Source organism: Miniopterus natalensis, chromosome 2 (assembly GCF_054644295.1).
Source record: "Miniopterus natalensis isolate mMinNat1 chromosome 2, mMinNat1.hap1, whole genome shotgun sequence".
Taxonomy (NCBI): Eukaryota; Metazoa; Chordata; class Mammalia; order Chiroptera; family Miniopteridae; genus Miniopterus; species Miniopterus natalensis.
Window position 1 is genome coordinate 154,450,763 of NC_142082.1, and position 18,805 is coordinate 154,469,567.

The 18,805-nt window shown below is 39.3% G+C and overlaps 1 protein-coding gene across 5 annotated transcripts in view; it reads right to left on the bottom strand.

The window, feature by feature from the left end:
- The window catches only part of PPFIBP1 (PPFIB scaffold protein 1), a 156,964-nt gene that overhangs the window by 17,537 nt on the left and 120,622 nt on the right, over window positions 1-18,805 (bottom strand). For 2 of the 5 annotated variants that reach the window (XM_016199104.2, XM_016199108.2), the window contains exons 8-15: window positions 15,390-15,482; window positions 13,490-13,604; window positions 11,736-11,768; window positions 10,194-10,255; window positions 7,162-7,246; window positions 4,349-4,503; window positions 1,050-1,165; window positions 421-477 (exon numbers count right to left, since the gene is read on the bottom strand). In XM_016199104.2, the coding sequence (XP_016054590.2) occupies window positions 421-477; window positions 1,050-1,165; window positions 4,349-4,503; window positions 7,162-7,246; window positions 10,194-10,255; window positions 11,736-11,768; window positions 13,490-13,604; window positions 15,390-15,482 (716 nt within the window). The remainder of the gene's footprint in view (window positions 1-420; window positions 478-1,049; window positions 1,166-4,348; window positions 4,504-7,161; window positions 7,247-10,193; window positions 10,256-11,735; window positions 11,769-13,489; window positions 13,605-15,389; window positions 15,483-18,805) is intronic. The other 3 variants (XM_016199105.2, XM_016199107.2, XM_016199106.2) reach the window with 3 other exon arrangements.

The window sequence follows — 18,805 nt, forward strand, 5'->3', positions numbered from 1 at the left end:
TTGCCTAACTTAATCCAGACTTTAACATGGAAAAACATAGATATTAGGTCAGTTTATCAACTTGAAAATGCAAAAAACATCGCAGCCTTTCCAGCATCACATCACTCTCTGTGATTCTTTTCTGCAAGGTTTAAAATGTCAGTATAAAAACAAAATTGCAAGCACTGAACTTCAGATGGAAACTGGTGAGGAAGATCTACAGAAGCTTGGCATGAGACAATGATAAATGAGCAAGTATTTGTTAATTTACAACCCCCCCAGCCTCAGTGCCCCCACTTAATCATTACAGCTTCATTCATTAATTCAGGCCTCACAGTCACTCATTTTCAATACTGGTTATTGTTAGTGTAACAGAAGCTTCCTCTGTCCCAAGTAAGTACCAATCAAATTTTTCACATTCAATAACTTATTATAACTTACGAAAGACCATCACACATTTGGGTTTCAACAGCAGCACCAAGGATTCTTTTTCCATCACTAAAATAAAAAAAATTTTAAAAGTCTTTATGAACTTCATGAAGAAAAGACCATATATTCTAAGTGAACAGAATGGTCAAAAACAAAACAATTGTGGAGGAAAGCTCTATCTTTCTCTTTTTTTGATATTCTATTTTGTCTAATTGTATGATTGAACAATTAATTTGGGATTATGTTCCCCCAAATCCTCTTTGCCTGTGCAAAAGCCATTGTATCCCTGTCCTGTCTCCTTCACAGCTGCTGTCCAAACAGCCTCAGGCACAGGGCCGCCGCTATCCTGCTTGCGACCCTCTGATGGCCACCCATGACCTAGCATATAAAGTCCAGGTTCCCTAGACTCCCTCTCTAACCTGACACCACATGTCCTCAGCCTCATCTCCAATTACTTCTGGCTTCACACCATTTATTTTAATAACACAGAACTGATTATGGTTCCCTGGCACACATCTTGCTGTTTCTTGCGTCTCTGGGTAAAAAATTGTGTCTGTCAATAAATGCAAAGCACCATTGCTTTTGGCTGATCCACTTTCCCAAACATTTGTATTTGCAATGTTAGGACATAAATGACATACTTCTCCTCAAATGAAGTCTCAGGCTTAGGAGGCAATTGTGCTTTTTCAGAAGTTTCCAAGCCTTTGGACGCTGGTAACAATGAAGGGGTGGAGACCTGCAGGATGCTGGTGTGGAACTGTAATATAATAAGAAGAGTCAGAATCAATCCAGCCAACAGAACGCAAGCCACAGAGTAACAGCAATTCAGGGTGTAAACATCCAGAAGTGCTGATCAGAGAAAACATTCTAGAGGAAGGCAATTTTTGAACTTGGTTCTGAATAAGACACTGAATATTGTAAGACATAATAAATACCACAAAGTAAGTTAATAGGAGACCCTAACAACTTTAAGCTCCAGCTGAGATCTTGGCTCCGACACGCTTGCCTAAGGCAAGTCATGGAACTGGGTATCAGTTTTCTCTGTAAAATGAGAATGATGATGGTACGCGATATGGGTAAAATTGCTTTGTGAACAAAGGACCATTTCCACTTTAGTTTCTACCACTCGTCTAACATAGAACGTTGGTCACACCATTTATTATTATTCTGTGTGTGAACAGGCGGACTAACTTCAATTGACAGAATCAATGAAAAGTGTAATTAAAGGAACTTGTAATGTACTTTGTGGCTACATCACCTAAAACACTTTGCATACTAGTAACAATATTATCGCAGCAACAACAAAAATGCGTAATACATTTTCCCAAACAAATGCCTTGTGTGTCCTAAGGATGGACTCTGTGAAAGAATTTGTATACTCTGGTTTTCAATAGTTTCTGACCACAGAGCAGTTAGATTGTAGGACACATCATGAACAAGTAAATGAAACACTTTAACAAATATTCCAGTAAAAATAAATGAACAAAACTCGCCTGAGGTGACTCACTTGTGCAAGTCAACCAATCCATGATTCACCTCTGGGGGTCAGCCAGCAAGGTGGGGACTCACACCAGCAAACACACCTCTAAATGCCACCCAGTCAACAGGAGTCTCACCTTCGTAACCACATACAGCTGCTGTCAACTCACTCCTGCCTCTGAAAGTCCACCAACCCCTGACCTCGAAGCATCCTAAAAACCCTCTTTATGATCAGCTTGGAGAGAATGTCCTTGACCAACAAAGTTAATTACTTAAATAAGCAATAACCCAGCTAGTGTGGCTCAGTGGTTGAGCACCGCCCTATGATCCAGGCGATCGAGGTTCGATTCCCAGTCAGGGCACATGCCCGGGTTGCAGGCGTGCGGGTGGGAAGCAGCTGATCAATGACCCTCTCATCATTGATGTTTCTATCTGTCCCTCTCCTCTCCCTTCCTCTCTCAGAAATCAATAAAGATTTTTTTTTTTTTAAAAGGCAATAAATTCAGTTTTGTGATTTTTGTTTCAGTTACCGAGTGGTGGTCTCATCCTCTGACACTATAAAAGATTATAAAATGTGAAGTCTGTTAAAGTAAAGGGCTTATCGTGAAGGTATTTGTGGATATGCTTTTATCTAATGGAGTAGAAAACAAATCAATTCATAAGAAATTCTAAATGTTTAAAATATTATACCAAGTTAGATTAAAAGGGACAGAGAGAGGAGAAAATTAAAGAGGGCTTTGGACCTATATGGACACTTCTACAGAAAACTACTATCTGCAAGTACAGCCTCCTTCCTGTGGAAAAGGAAGGATGACTCAGAAGGAAGAACCAAGAGCCCAGAGGACTGAGTCCTAATAAAGGGACTGGCACCATGTACCTGGCTGGATTTTGGAATTGCTATGAATTAGTGACACGTGTGTGCCTTCCGTTTTCCCTTTTTAAGTAAGAGTGGCGATAGCAGTTATGCTATACCTATCCCACTACTGTATGTCAGGTATGTGGGGGACATATAGCATGTCCCTTAAGTTCCAGTTGTGTGTGTTTTTAAATATATCTTTATTGATTTCAAAGAGAGGAAGGGAGAAGGAGAGAGAGAGAAACATCAATGATGGGAGAGTCGTCATTGATCGGCTGCCTCCTGCACCCCCTCACCCCCTCCAGCTGGGGATCGAGCCCGCAACCCGGGCATATGCCCTGACCAGGAATCGAACTGCGATCTCCTGGATCCTAGGTCGATGCTCAACTGCTGAGCCACGCCTGGCCGGGCAGTTCCAGTTCTTAAAACTGAATGGAATGGTACCCAACAAGCTGTGTCCAAGAAGATGCACCTGAGGAGTTTCACCTACGTCTTGACCTGATCTGGCTGACAAGTTCCAGGGATGCTGATGCCTAATTGGAATGAAACTAAGGGGTCTTGGGAGAGGGGGTGGGTCTATTGTGCATGTGAGGAGGGATGTAAACTGTTGTAGCCAGAGAGTGGAGGGGCAGATTTATTTTCCAAGTATGGTTGCACCAATATGTTCATGTTCTTACAATGTGATATTGCCACTTGCCCATCAAGAGGTAGTTGATATTCCCTCTCCGTGAACCTGGGTGGGCCTGTGACTGCAGAAGAGATGCTACATGACTTCTGGGACATGTCATAAAAGATGACACAAATTTGCCTAGTCCTCTTGGGATGCTCATCCTCAGGACCCAGCCATCATACTGGGAGGACGCCAAGCAGTCACATGCAGTGGTTCCCGCCAGGGTCTCAACTGAGGTCCCATCCAACAGCGAATGAGTGGCCTTCAGGTGACTCAAGCCCCCTGCCTTAGCGCCACTCCAGCTGCTGCCAAGCGGAGCAGGGACCAGATGTTCCTGTTGAGCCCTGTCCAAAGGGCGGATTCGTCAGCAAAAAAAAATGTTGTCATTCAAGACACAAAGTTTCGGGCTGGTGTGCAATAGATAGCAGAAGAAGGTATCGGTGGCAATTTGAGGTGAAAGTAAAGTAAATGAGTTTAAAACTTTATTCCCTTCCAGTGGCTTCTTCCAAATCTAAGGAGGCAGAGGGAAATTTTATTCCATCATCTTTTAAAGACACCATTGCAGGTGATCCAAATCAATTTCTTTATATAACCTCACTTTATCCCCATTTTATTTATTCTTTACTTAATAATTAATGTGTAGATTATAATCCCACATTTAAGATGACATCTATCTCCAAGGGGTTCTTATGTTTTTCCTAAATTACACAAGCAATCTTGACATCACCCAGGGCATTTATTTATTAAAGAGAAGGAAAACAACAACCACACACATTTCAAATAAAAACCTGAAGGACACAAAAAACTGCCAGGACAAACTAAGTCAGTAATTGAACTGAGAAAAAAAACCATGTCCTTCGGGTTATCCACAGCAGTTTAACTTTCAATGACGTCGTTCCTTCAACAGGAAGAAAATACTAAGAATCTCTACGTACCTCTTCCGGGACACTTGTGTTCAACGGGTCACGACTGGGGGACCCCATCACTGGCGTAGATGATAGACTTTTCTCCAGTTCACCAAAACCCTGTGCTTCCAGCAAAGTGGAGACAGAACTGGAAGTGAACAGATCGTCATAGTCGCCCTCTTGGCCTAGAAACAAAGAAAAAAGAGGACAACAGCAGATTTCCATTTATATTTCACTTTTGGAAGAAGAATCCCAAATATATTAAATGTAAAATATTTTCTGATCCTCAAAAATATCAGAGTCGACTTCTGGCATCACTTGAAAAAGAACAACATGGGACCTAGGAAACAACAGCTTCACCTGGGAGCACCTGAGGCCCAGGGGCTTTGGGCCACGTGAGTATCTAGCAGTGGTGTTAATAGAGGTATGAACTGATAGTGGTGTTAACAGGGGCAATCACAGACTCACAAGATTGAAATTAAAAGTTAATTCAGTTCAACAACTCTCCTGTAATTTTGTTCCAAAATTTGGGGCTTTATACAAATTTCAGTTCAGAAATAACCAATCTGAGCAATACCAGCGGTACAACAAGTGATTCTGAACAGCAAGAGTCACCATTTAAACAACTCAGTTTTCATCACTACTGTGTGCCTGGAAAAAACATAGAAAGTAAAGAAAAAGAGAGAACGACTTTTTGATCCCCCAAGAGGATCCTTTTATTCCATTCATTTTAAAGCAGAAAGAAGAGCCTAAATGGGGAAAACAACCACAAATGCAGCAAAGCAGCAGCTTTCAGAATTTGTTCACATCTCCAGAAATGAAGAGAAAGTGTTGAACACCACAGTGCCAGGTACTCCTTTTTAAAAACAGAAAGAATGAACTCTAACCTCTGAAAAAAAAAAGATAAATCATATACTTGTTTAAAGATATTAAACTAGATATAGCTTCTTAAATTAGGTTTTATTAGACTTGCATTCTAATTTTATTAGAATTTAGGTGTTATTACAATTGTATGAAAATTAACTAAATAAATATAAAGCCTAGTGAGAAATCACTGTTTACGTAACACTTTGTCAGAACAGGACATCATTGTGAATGGTTTATGAAAATCTATCCTGCTGTACATGGATTAAAACTACCTCTCTCAGCTACACATTTAGATGCCTAGAAAAAAAGACTAGAAAAAAATACATTAAAATGCCCATGGTGATCATGCATAATTATAACTGAATTTTACTCCTTTGCTCTACTTTTTAAATATTTTACAATATGGTCTAATTATAGGAATTTATCTGTTCTCCCTTGTTTTTTAAACATAAAAATTACAATGTTGAGACTATAAAATTAAACAATGTTTTACATGCTATTCCTACGCAAAAACTGCTTGCAAATTTGCAATACTCCTTAAAAGAGAGACTCTTTTGCCCTGGCCAGTGTGGCTCAGTTGGTTGGAGCATTCTCCCATGCACCAAAAAGGTGGGGGGTTCAATTCCTGGTCAGGGCACATACCTAGGTTGCGGGTTTGATCCCCATCTGAGTGCGTACAAAAGGCAACTGATCGATGTTTCTCTCTCACATCAATGTTTCTCTCTCCCTCTCTCTCAAATCAAATTTTTTTTTTAAAAAGAAGACTCTTTTGAAAATATAGAAATGCAGAGTGATGAGAATTGCTATAAGTCAATGCTGATAATTAGAAGCATACTGTGGAAAAAACAAAGAAAATCTTTATATATATATATATATTTTTTTTTTTTTCAAAAATTCTGATCCAAAGCAAGATTATCTTTGTAAACACAATTAAAATTAAAATTTCAAAATTTGAGTGTTTCACGAGTACCTTCGAAAAGGCTTGTTAATCTCCAGTGCTTATTTTTAGAGCAGATAACCCACTCTACGTATCGCTAATAAACAAGAGAACTTTTATAGTCCATAACATTTTTGTTTGTTTTTAATGACTACCCAAGCTTTTTCAATTTGGCCTATCTACAGATAAAATAATACTAAATATAACAAACTGCATGACTATCTTTACTTAAATGTCTTAGGGGTTTTTAGGTTTTTTTTAAACACATTCAGAGCTAAACACAGCCCCCCTTAGCTGTCCCAGTGCCCCTTCTCTAGGCTGCTCTGTCTCGTTAAATGGAACCACCACCCTCCCAGTTGCCTTCATCGGAGATCTTTCTTGATCCTTCCTCTTCCTCACTCACCTCATCTAATTCCACACATCATCATGTTGATTCAAACACCAAAATACATTTCCAATTCGTACCCTCAGATCGTTCCTCGTGGAATCCTGCAAGAGTCTCTCAAATAGCTTTCCTTCCTTCCGACACTGCTCCCTCCCACTCTGGTCTATTTGCTACAAAGATCATGTAGTTCACTTGTTAAGACTCTTCAGTGGATCCCTCCCGGCCAAGAAACTCCTCACCTGCATGACCTGGTTGGTGCTCGCCTCTATCATTCCATCTCTCTCCCTTGATCACTACCTTCCAGCAGCACTGGTCTTTTATGTCTTAAAAACACCAACTCTTCCCCACCCCCACCCCACTCCTGCAAAAACAGTTCTTGCATGTACTGTTGTATTCTGTCCCTGGAAAGCTATCTAATGGATTCCTTAGAGAGGCTCTCCTTTGTATGCTCTTTAGACTATACGCTTGCAGGCAGAGAACAGGTGCCTAACAATACCCTTGAATGAATGAATGAATGAATGAATGAATGAATGAATGAATGAGCTGTCTAATTTGGGACGATGGGTACGCTCCATAGATAAATGGAGGCCAAATATAAAAGATCATGGCCACTTAAAGTCAAGTTAAGTAGAAAACCATTTAGAGCCACACTACCTTTTTTACCTTGGGCCAGTAACACTGTATCTTGCATTTTCTTGTACCTGTTCAGGCACTGTCGAAGATCTTCTATCTTCCGATCCTATTAATAAAATAAATGATTATCTTTCATACTATGATTTTAAAATGGTAAAAGTAGTGGAAGCACAAAGATAAGTAGACGTGAATTATTTACGTTATTCAAAGGATACTTCTAAACTTTAGTAAAACTGGTACTATCTAGAACATTTTTCCTACGTACATCAGACATATAGAAAAAGTACCTCTAAGTTTAGAGATCCTATCCTTCAGCTGCCATCTTTAAAAAACAAAAACAAAACAAGGTAATAAGATACAAAATAAAAACCAACCCAAGAAAAAAATCAACTTCAATGACTTTCCTCTCTAACTTATATGTCAAGTCTTGAAAAACAGATGTACACCTGCTGTCTCGTCAGCTGTCCCTCATCACCACCTGGCTTTTCCCTTCTCAAAACACTCCCTTCAATCAGTCACCAGAGACCTATTTACTGAAAACAATGAGCACTTTCATCCCTATTCTAATTTGATCTCTGTTTGGCACTTTACTGACTCCACTCTTTCCTTCCTCTTTTACTTTTCTTCCCACTCTTTTCCAATCTCTTAATCCCCTGACCTCGCAGATACTGTCCTTCTGTAACCGCCACCATCTACCAATCCAGACTCCAAGGACGGAGCTTTCAGGTTTTGTGCCTGCCCTCTTCTCTTTTCCAGGGGCTTGCTGTGGCGGATGATAACAATGAGCTCCCGAGCTCCTCCCTCACTGATGTGGGCTTGACTGTGGACCCACTTGGGCCGGTAAGAGATCGACAAATGTGCCTTAAGCAAAGGCTTAGAAGTATTTACACACTGGGGCTTTCCCTCTCTTGCTCCTCTAAGGCCACTATGTGAAGAAGCGTAGGTTAGTCTACTGGAAGATAAGAGAACATTTAGAAAAGAGGCATCTCAGCTGGGGCCAGCCTAGACTAGTCTGTCAATCACCAGACACGTGAGTCACACCATCCGACACCATCCAGCCCCATCCCAGCCCCGGGCTAACCGTAGAGAGCAGCTAAGGCAGCCCCGCCCAGAAGAGCCACCTAGCCAGCCCTCAGGAGCATGAGAAATAATAAATGTGATCTGTCATGGAGCAAAAGCTAACTGATGCAGCAACTATAGTTTAGTCCCCACCAAACTACAACTACCTATGTATTTTTTCTAAAATTGATGAGATTCACTCCCCACCAATCTAAAGTTTAAATTTATTTTCAACTCTCTATGAGAAACCTCCTTTTAGATGTCCCATGGACACATCAAATTGAATGTATCTAAAATGAAGCTCACTATTTGCCCCCAATACTTCAGCCTCTGGATACCCTTAACTCTTGGAGGACATCATTATTTACCCCACTGATCAAACCAGAAACTTACCCTCAAATTCAAAGATTTTAATATCTTGTCAACCTGTAAATTTCTCTAAAATATCTTCCCTCCTACCCTAGCTGGTTTTGCTCAGCAGTTAGAGCGTTGGCCCGAGGACTGAAGGGTCCAGAGTACAATTCAGGCCAAGGGCACGTACCTCAGTTGCGAGCTCCATCCCCGGTGTTGGTCAGGGCGCATGCCAGAGGCAACCAATTGATGTGTCTCTCTCACATCAATGTTCCACCGCCCACCCCCACCCACGTCTTACACTCTCTCCGAAAAGCAATGGAAAAAATATCCTCGTGTGAGGATTAAAAAATAATAAAATATCTTCCCTCCTTTACACTTCACTGCCGTTGCCTTATTGCAGCCCCTCTTCATTTCTCATCTACATTATTTTAACAGCTTCTTAATTGTTCAATCTTTACTCTCCCTTATTCCTGCCCCCGTTCTGACACTGGAGTTAGCTTTCCAAAATGGCAATTTAGTTATGTCACTGCCCCAGGCCTATAAGCAAAGACCCCAGATCATTAGCCTAGCATACAAGGTTGCCCACCATTCGGTGTAACTCTTGTTAGCTTCATACACCCTTCCACCTGCATCTCATGTTCTAGGACTTTCACGGCATGCACTGGGCCAATTGAAGCCTGGTCTGAAACATGGTTTCACTAATGGACGCTTTGCCTAGGAGCCTTCATTTTCCTGATGCACAACCCCTGCTACTCCTCAGAAGACAATGAGTTTATTTCCATGGAATAAAGAATAAATAAAGAGAATGAAAGGCAAAAATAAGTGACAAGTGAAACAGAGTAGGCAGGAATTAGAAAAAGAAACTCATGATGGGAGACAGATCAAGACAAAGTTCTTGGGAAAATTCCTCACAAGGGGAGAGCAGTTCTGACGACAGGAGCTGGAGCCAACTGTTGCTGCCTGGACAGCTGGTCGGGAAAGCGGTGAAGAGACACGCTTCCTTAGTAGGGTAACTGTGTCCCTGCTCTCAGCGCTCTTAGCGCTCTCAGCAGGATGAATGAGGAGAAACCACCAGAGGAAACAAACTCCTGGACACGTGGCACTGGGCCATCAGAGCTAAAACAAGGCCTAGGGCCAGACTGATTTTCTGACGCTTGTGCCTCTCTTTTCTGGCATCCCACCACTCAGGAGGGCACAGACGATCCCCGATGAAAGAGGTCAGAAGTATGAAGAAAATAACATATACAAAGAAGAAAATGAACGTGACCATGAAGCTCAAGTTGTCATGGGTCACCTCTTTCAGAGCTCACACAGCAGCCCAAATCTCCAGCTCTTTATGTTCAGTCTCTGAATATAAAGAACTGATTTGATAATGCCAACATTTTCTGAATTCATGCGCGGAGGGGAGAGAGAATTCTCAGTGGGGCCAATGCTGCTGGTCTCCATTCCTATGCACGGCCACGATGACGGTGACCCTTGACGGTGGGCACACTTGGGTAGGAAGGGAGAATGTTTGCCCCTTAATGTCAGTAGGGCATAGGGTGTGTTCTTTCAAGTGGCAAGATCTCAAGAAAATGCATGGAATGACCAAGATGGTGCTATAACACATCCAAATAAGTATTTAAATTTCATCTAGATACCTTTTCTTCATTTGCTGCCATCAAAGACTCCACAGCCTTTTTCATTTTTTGTACTTCAATATCTGAAAATATCAGAACATTAAATCAGAAGTCAGTTTAGTTAATGTGTGCGACAGTAACGAGAAGCTACTGACCCTTCAGGTTAAATTGTTTTAAGGTAAAGATGTTACTGATTTGATTTGTTTTGTTTTGTTTTGTTTTTTAAAAGGGCACATTTACCATCCGTATTCTCTTTTAGGGAAAAATCTGAAAAATGAACATCTTCTATCTCACCTGAATAGTCATCATTCCAGAAAGAAAATAAGGGTAAGTGAGAGCTAAATACCCTCTCTCAAAGCAACAACCTTCACGAGGACACTGAAAATGACATTTCGGTGCTATGACAATAAAAACACGGAGTTTTCAACAAAGAAACCTATAAAGCAGTGGGTCAAAGCAATGAACAAAGTGCACGCAATGACAGAAGCAGACAAAATGATATTCAGTTATAACCAAGATGGAGACACAAACGGTAAGCCTGATGGAACGTGGTGTTTGCACGAGGGGTCATGCTCAGAGGCCGGCTGCAGGGTCCATACCGAAGGATATTAAGTACTTTGCTTCATCTATAAACTTCATTTCCAAATGCTATTTTAAAACATAAAAGCCAAAGATGAATGTGATTTCCCTTAAAATCTGATATTAAAATACAAAAGCATGTTACTTTAATAATAAAAAGCAGATAGTCTAAAGATCGAATGTCAACCTAGGATGAAATCACAAATGAAAAAATTCGAAACAGAGACAAAAATTTCAGCTAAAATTGCCTTCTTTTGAGAAAGAAAAAACTACTAAAGATAATTTTTAAAACAGTAATGGATCATTCAGTACTGATAGAAACCATTTTCAATTAAAATATTCTATAGGAATTGCCTTTCTTTTTCTTTCTTTTTTAAGGCAAATTCCCTTGACTTAAGAATTCAAAGTCTGGAGGAGAGAGTCCTTTAAGGATTTATCTTTATGCTCCCTTAAGGAATCCAGGCTCCATTAAACAGCCTGGATTATTTAATGCAATTAAACAATTAGAATCTCGTTGGAAACACCAAGAGGGTGTGTTTAAAGAAACCTCTAAGTAGATCTCAGCGAAAAAGTTGGTTACAGAACACTGAAAAGCAAAAGCAAAGTTTGAAACCATCTTTCAACTATGGTAAACCTCAAAAACAGTAGGTTTTTATAGGAGGGCAAACATTATTTGCTTCTCTGACCCGGCATCCCCTGGGCCACAGAGAAAAAGCTTTCTCACCCCCGCCACTCTGGGTGCCCTGACGCATCCTGTGGAGCAAAAGGGCTGAACCAGATAAAGTTCGCAAAGGGGTCTTTTACTCCCCGTTTTTATTGCTTGTTTACCCTCTAATTTGTACACTCTGGAGAAATGGAGAGCTTATCGATGAAGCAACTTTACATTCTTGGTGAGAGAAATGCTTTAAAAACACATGCAAAGAACAGTCCAAGTATTACTTTCGGTGAACGTAAAGGCTGATGGAAATACACCAAAAACCTTACTTTTCTCTTTGAGCTTCTTTTTAAAATTTTCATCTGTGCAGGAAAACCCATTGAATTGGAAGTTAGCACACATTACAACAGTAAATAATATTTTTAAAGCACTGTTATTTTGTCTCCTTTTACCTAAATAAAGAGACTCTAACCTCATAAAGACTGACTATGAAGCACTATTTTGCGACTCCAGCCCTGGTATTTCACTACATAATGCTCTGTGTGCAGTGAAAAGGAGAGTCTAATGTAATTAACCCAGAAGACCTAAACTTGAGTTACTACCTCTGTTACTTCACCTTTCGGAACCTTGATTTTCTCACATTAAAATCCAGCCTATAGAGTGCAAGCACTCCTCACACAGAATGTGATGAAAAGCCGGTTGATGTCCCACTGGTTGTGTTTTATATTTCCATTACAGTTCCATGTTCGGCCCTCCTGATCGTGACCAGTACATTGTTTCTGTCACGTTCAACTCACCGCTCAAGTTCAATAACACTGACATGGTGCAGCTTCTGTTCAATGAGATGAGTCTACTGATCATGATGTTAGATGTTATGTCAACGCCAGATTGCTGTGAAGTTTCTAAACACTTGCTGTCGGTCCTTGTATTTACTTGGTTGCGCACCGGGACCAACAGTTTACAGACTGGCACCAGTCCCTGATTCAGGCTTTGGGTAGTACTATTCTAACATACCCTCTAGCCTACAAGTCCTATGATTCCTTTTTTTTCTCTCTTAAAATCCTAAAAGCATGACCTGTTTGTGAATGTCCTGTAAGAACATACAATTCTACATATGCCAAATTACGGAGGGGGAAAAAAATCCATTTTTCTCAATGCTTGATGAATTACGTTTTCTGATGGACAGATAACTGTGAAACCTACAGGCATATAAAGCCAGGGCATTCCAGAGCCAAGAAGACTTGAGAGATAATCTAATTCAAGCCTCTCATTGAATAGACAATAACAATATCAATGTTCACATACCAGATAAAAACGTACTAAAACTATACTGAATGTAATTTGTTCTGTTTCAAATGAATCAGAAGTTGTTTTCTGCCAGTGTCATCATTTGTAACAACAAGGAAAGGTTAAATTTGATCTAGTGTTGTCAAATGTTACGTGTATTTGTATTTCCAAATATAACTCAGAAAAACACATTTCATTCATTTCAGTTATTTTTCTATCAAGTATAACGCTACATTAAAAATCACAGTCCACGTAAATCTAGGACAAACTGCCTCAATTATGAAAACAATTTTTGGATAAATTCATGCACTTTTCCAGAAAGAAATTAGCCTGTTTTTGCTTTCTAGAAGGTTAAGGGCTCAATGCATGATAAGAAATTTTCATTGATTTTTTTTGCCCCCAAAGATACAGAGCCTTTCTTCTCTCAACAGGGCAGACAAGGTTTCTAAATGTCTTTCTGTTGTCTCAAGTTCAGTTTAGGGGAAAATAATCTTGGGACATAGTAACAGTCCCTTTTGGTAATTTACAATTTCCTAATCTAAAATATGCACCCAACACAGTACAGAGTTGCCCTTCTCCAGCCGCTGACGAGGAAGTTTATAGATCCCCAAGCACAGGAAAGAGTCTTGGAGGATTCCCTGTGATCCTGGAGGATTCCCTATGATCCTGGGCTAGACGGCTTCTGCTACTCTTTCCTTTGACGCTAACAGGACACATCGACTAACATCCGTTTCTTTTGCAGATCTCAGAGGATTTTAACAAAACAAGATAGCCAGCGTTAAAGACATATTCCTACCTCGGTCGAAAATGTCGATCCCTTCCCCTTTCATCTTGCACAACAGCTTCTCTTGCAGCCCTTTCGCTTCAGATTCTTTCTCTTCCAGTTGTTCTTTTAAAGATGCCAGTTCATCCTACAAATGACAAATTCATCTTAGAAGGGTAGATTATGAATAAAAGAGAATATTCAGAGAGTACGCTTTTAAGTCCATTAGTTTTTGTGAATAAAACAAAAAACTACAAGGATTTAAACGCAGACTTCTGAACTCAGACAGTGGCAATGAGAAACAAGAAGAAAGGCGATTATTCAAGTCTAATTTACAGTAATTATGGCAGAGCTATTCCAAGTGTCTTTGTGCCCAAGTTAAAAAAGAAACCTTTTAAAGTATAAGTAGGACCAAGGTAGCCCTAAAGTTTATCTGTCATGTTAAATAAAAAAAATTTGACCAAGTTAATCAGAAGAGATAATCAAATTAGATGCTTAGTGTCATAAAAGCGAAATAAAATGCAGATTGGAAAATGCATATTAAGACTTGCTTGATATTTATATAGCATTTTAAGGTGGCACTTAGGTTCCCTGCACAAGGTGGAGCTTAATTAATGGGTAAGGTAGCAAATAATGAACAACTTTAGCCAAACCTTAGGCCCAAATACTTATCCTCATTACAAAGATACAATCTCCGACAACAATGCAAAAAAAAAAAAAAATAGATTTAGAAAACAGATTTTAATTCTTCTTTTTTAAAACTACACAACTATTAAAGATCCCACGTCCAGTGTTCTACCTATTTACTAATGTTTTAACTTTCAGTTTCATTTTGGAAAAGAGCTTTAGCAAATTTAAATTTTGCTGGCTGTAATTAACACAGGAAACTATGATTTTATTTTCAAACATTTTATTTTCAGTCTCCAAAGATACTGATTACATTCAGTGCTACGAGATGTAGCTCTCTAACGAAGCTAAGAAATTTCCTTGTGGGAGGAGTAGATGCCAAGCACAAGAACCTTTCGGTAGCACTGGCAAGAAGCGCTGCCCTGTTCTTACTGTTCTTACTCTCAATGGTAATTTCCATTCACCGCCGTGACAGTTAACTGCTGAATACATTCACCTTCGAGAAAGTCCCGAAGGAGGAAAGCAATGTCTACTGTGGGTACGGGAAAGAATTCTTTCACAGGTGAACTTGTCGTAATTGTTTTACCAAGCCTGGATCTCAGATAGTGTAAGAGAGTGAGATTCAATTTATAAACGAATACTTTTATTTACTTGCTAATTATTTTTCACTAATTATTTCATATGTTCCTGAAAACAAAGTGAGGATCACATTGTCCCTTTAATCAGCTTTAAACATATTAAAAAAAAAACACCACAAAAAACAGGGGACACACAGACAAAACGAATGCACATACCACTAAGAACACTGTCACATCCAAACCGTCACAGCAACACCACAAGCCAGAAAGCAGCAAGCATGGACCCCCACTCCCCAACGTCCACCGCACCTTCAGTGACTCCCATTTTCGCTCCATCCGCTGCTTTTCATACTGCATCTGACCCACCTTGATTTTCATGCTAGAAAGTTTGGCCATTAAAGACTGGTAGAGAGACAGAGGAGGGAAAGGAAAACTATAGACAGAAAAAGATATGCTAAGTGATCAAGGAAATAGTATCATTGTGTACACAGGAGGTTAGGTCATTAAGAGAAATGACAGGTCATGTTGTATCAGATTAGGTAAGCCCTGGACTTTATTCAGAATAGTGCTTAAATCAGGACAGTCTCCACATCAGAGAAAATTTCACTCACTTGTAAAATACCTTCTTTATCATACACTGAGTAGAAAACACACTGCATTTCTATTATTGATCACAGATAAGCAGTAGAGCCATTTGTTTAAAAATTGCTGTCATTGAGAAAACTCACTTTGGTTGCTTTCAGCTTCTTTTCATACTGAAGTCTTTCACTGTCCATTTCGCTGACTCTTAACCTCAAATCATTGATCTCTTGCATTAGCTCCTGTCCAGAAAGAAACAGGGAAATACATTACAAAAGTGGTAATACACTTAAACATACCAAAATAGCAGCTTGGAAATCTTAAATCAACCACCTTAAATCCTGGTTAAAGTTATATAACTTAGATCAGACAAATAAAAACAAGTATTTCTCCTTGAGAACTATCTTTCGATTTAAAGCACCGCTTTTAATTCCTAATGCCTCGGCCCTAAAATGATGGGATTATAAAAATGAAGGGGGCTACTTTTGATTCAGAAAGGTAGCTAATCACTTACTATCACTGATCAGATATTTCTATATAAAATTCACTATATAAACTGTGTCTTTTAGAATAAACCAGAGAGGCCCGCTGGGCTTGGCTCAGCGGCTGAGCGTCGACCTAGGATCCAGGCAATCGGGTTTGATTCCCGGTCAGGGCACATGCCCGGGTTGCGGGCTAGCCGATCAGTGACTCTCATCATTGATGTTTCTATCTCTGTCTCTCCCTCTCCTTTCCTCCCTCTGAAATCAATAAAGATATATTTTTAAAAAAATAAAATTAAAAAAAAACTTTAAAAAATAAAATAAAATAAAATAAACCAGAGAGATTTTCTTTAGCAAAACCAATCACTTTTAGAGTGTTTTCAGTGACATGGTGGGTGTTTATAAGAATAGTTTTATTTATTTTTTTAAATCCTCACCCAAGGACACTTTTTCCATTGTTTTTTTAGAGAGCATGGAAAGGAGGGAGGGAGGGAGGGAGAGAGAGAGAAACATCAATGTGAGAGAGACACATCGATTGGTTGCCTGACTAGGGGGGAACCTGCAATCAAGGTACAGGCTCTTGGTCAGAATCAAACCCAGGACCCTTCAGTCCCAGGGTCAAGGCTCTAACCACTGAGAAAAACTGGCTAGAGCTATAAGAATAGTTTTATAATTTTTTCATTTGTCTATAAAATACAGATTGTTCATCAACCCAATCTGGGAGTATGAAATGAAATGTACATCCTTCAAACCAAAGATTCTCAACCTGAGCATGGATGAGGTCCCTGTCATTTAAAAATACATTGTATCATAATATAATTTTATATTTGGAAAATGAAAAAGATAGCAAACCTAATGTTTTCATAATACAAATGTAATCAGACACCTTTTCTATTGTCATCTTTATAAAAAACTGATTTGCTTGTAAAATTTCAATAAATATTGTGAGAAATAGTGATATGTTTTTTTTTGTTCAGAGCCCAGAGAGTAGGAAAATTCCAAAAAAGGGGGGGTTAAATACTCTGTGAAGGAGATGAATTTTTTCTTTTACTACAAGCCATGAAGGCCCTACCTATGGTTAAAGTGTCTTTGTTCCTCTCTTTTACAAGGCATTGACACTCCTGAGTCACAAATTCATGTATGACAGAACAGAACTATACAAAAATGCCATTAAAAAAAAAAATAGTCCGGCCTGTGTGACTCAGTTGGTTGAACTGTACCATGTACCAGGAGGTCGCTGGTTCTATACCTGGTCAGGGACAGAACATGCCGGGGTTGCGGACTGGGTCCCCAGTAGGGGATGTGCAGGAGACAGCCGATTGATGTATCTCTCTGTCTGTCTGCCTGTCTCTCTCCCCGTTCCCTCTCTGAAATCAATAAAAACATATTTTTTTAAAAAAAATAGAACAATGTTATATAGAAAATAAAACTTTGTTAACAAGGAATTACTCTAAACTTCTAAGTTACAAACTCACAAAGGCTAGGAAAAGGGATGGTACAATGAAGTACACTTTCCAGAAAACTCACAGGCTTTTAAATTGTTCTTGGGTTAAAGTGTTGCTTGCAAAACGAGGAAAAGTATTATCTAGCATTATTATTTAATAATTACCTATTAATATTATTAAAACAATGTTTCGATAAGAGGGTGTCTATTTTCTCCTGTTACAAATGAGGTCAAGAACTATTTGACATCATTTAATAACATTTTAGTTGTGATTCCTTATCTATAAGTTCAGAATTCAAGTTCAAGAAAAAAGTCAGTTTCTCCCATTTGTTAATTATCCCTGCAAAATATGTGTTCTTAGTGATATTCTCTCATCAATCTGGTCTTTTTAATATATATTTCCCCCCTCTCTCATTGTTAAGAAACAGCTTTGAATTCCTGTTAGGTATTATTGCATTTTACCACTTCCTTTAGAAATAGTAGCAATTTGCAAAGAAGAAGAAACAATTGAAGAAAATAGAACTATACATTGAGACCATTTTTCTATTAATAAACATCAACTACCCAATTATCCTTTGTGGCAACACTGTATATATGAATGTAAATCACCAACTTGAAAGAAGTTATATCTTCCTATGCTAACTCCAGCTGGAAAATGTGAAAATACATCTTTACTATGAAACTTTAAAAAGTGAAATACAAACTATTTCCAACTATTTTTTTTTAACCAAAAGTTCACTCCTTTTAAAAAAGAAAATCCCTGTTACCTTTCCCTTTTCCCTTCTAGAGAATTTTCAGACTTCCACAGAAACTCAATTTCTGACATCTGTGCTCCTACCAGAAGGGGGCACTGTTGAGTTAATCACAAGATCACTTTGCAATATGATTGGGAATGCAGAGCTGGGAAAAAAAAGTTTTATAAAAATGCAGACAACCTCAAGAGATGTAAATATTGCTCTGGGGTCTTACGAAAAAAATCATAAAACATCTACTTCAAGTGAGTCCTGATGTTTTGTTAACATTTTGTATCCAAATTACCCACAGGCATGCAGGTTAAGACATCCCCTAAACTTCGTGTATATGATATAGAAGGCCACCTCTCGATTCCCAAATAGTGCAGCCTCTTTCCCTGCACCAGAGTTAGCTCCATGCCATGTCATCTATCTGTTGACTGAATTCTACTACTATGTTATGAATGACAGTAAGGAAAAAATGTTGTTGTTAATTCTAACCTGATATTTTTCCACTGATTTTTAGAGGGAGTAGAAGGGAGAGATGGGGAGAGAAAGGGGGAGAGAGAGAAACATCGATGTGAGAGAGACACATCAATTTGTTGCCTCCCGCAGGTGCCCTTACCAGGGCTGAGATCAAACCTGCAACCCAGGTATGTGCCCTTGACTGGGAATTGAGCCCTGGACCCTTTGGTGCGCAGGCTGATGCTCTAACCACTGAGCAACACTGACCAGGGCCGGAACAATTATTTTTAAAGAAAGCACAAAAGCAAAATTTTTAAAAAACTGGGTAACTTCCTGAGTTCTAAGAGCCCCAGTCTCAATCAAATGAGAAGCATGCTCATACAGGTGATTGACAAAAAGCTCTACGATTAAAGCGTGCACCAAGTTTAGGGATTTCTTTTCGC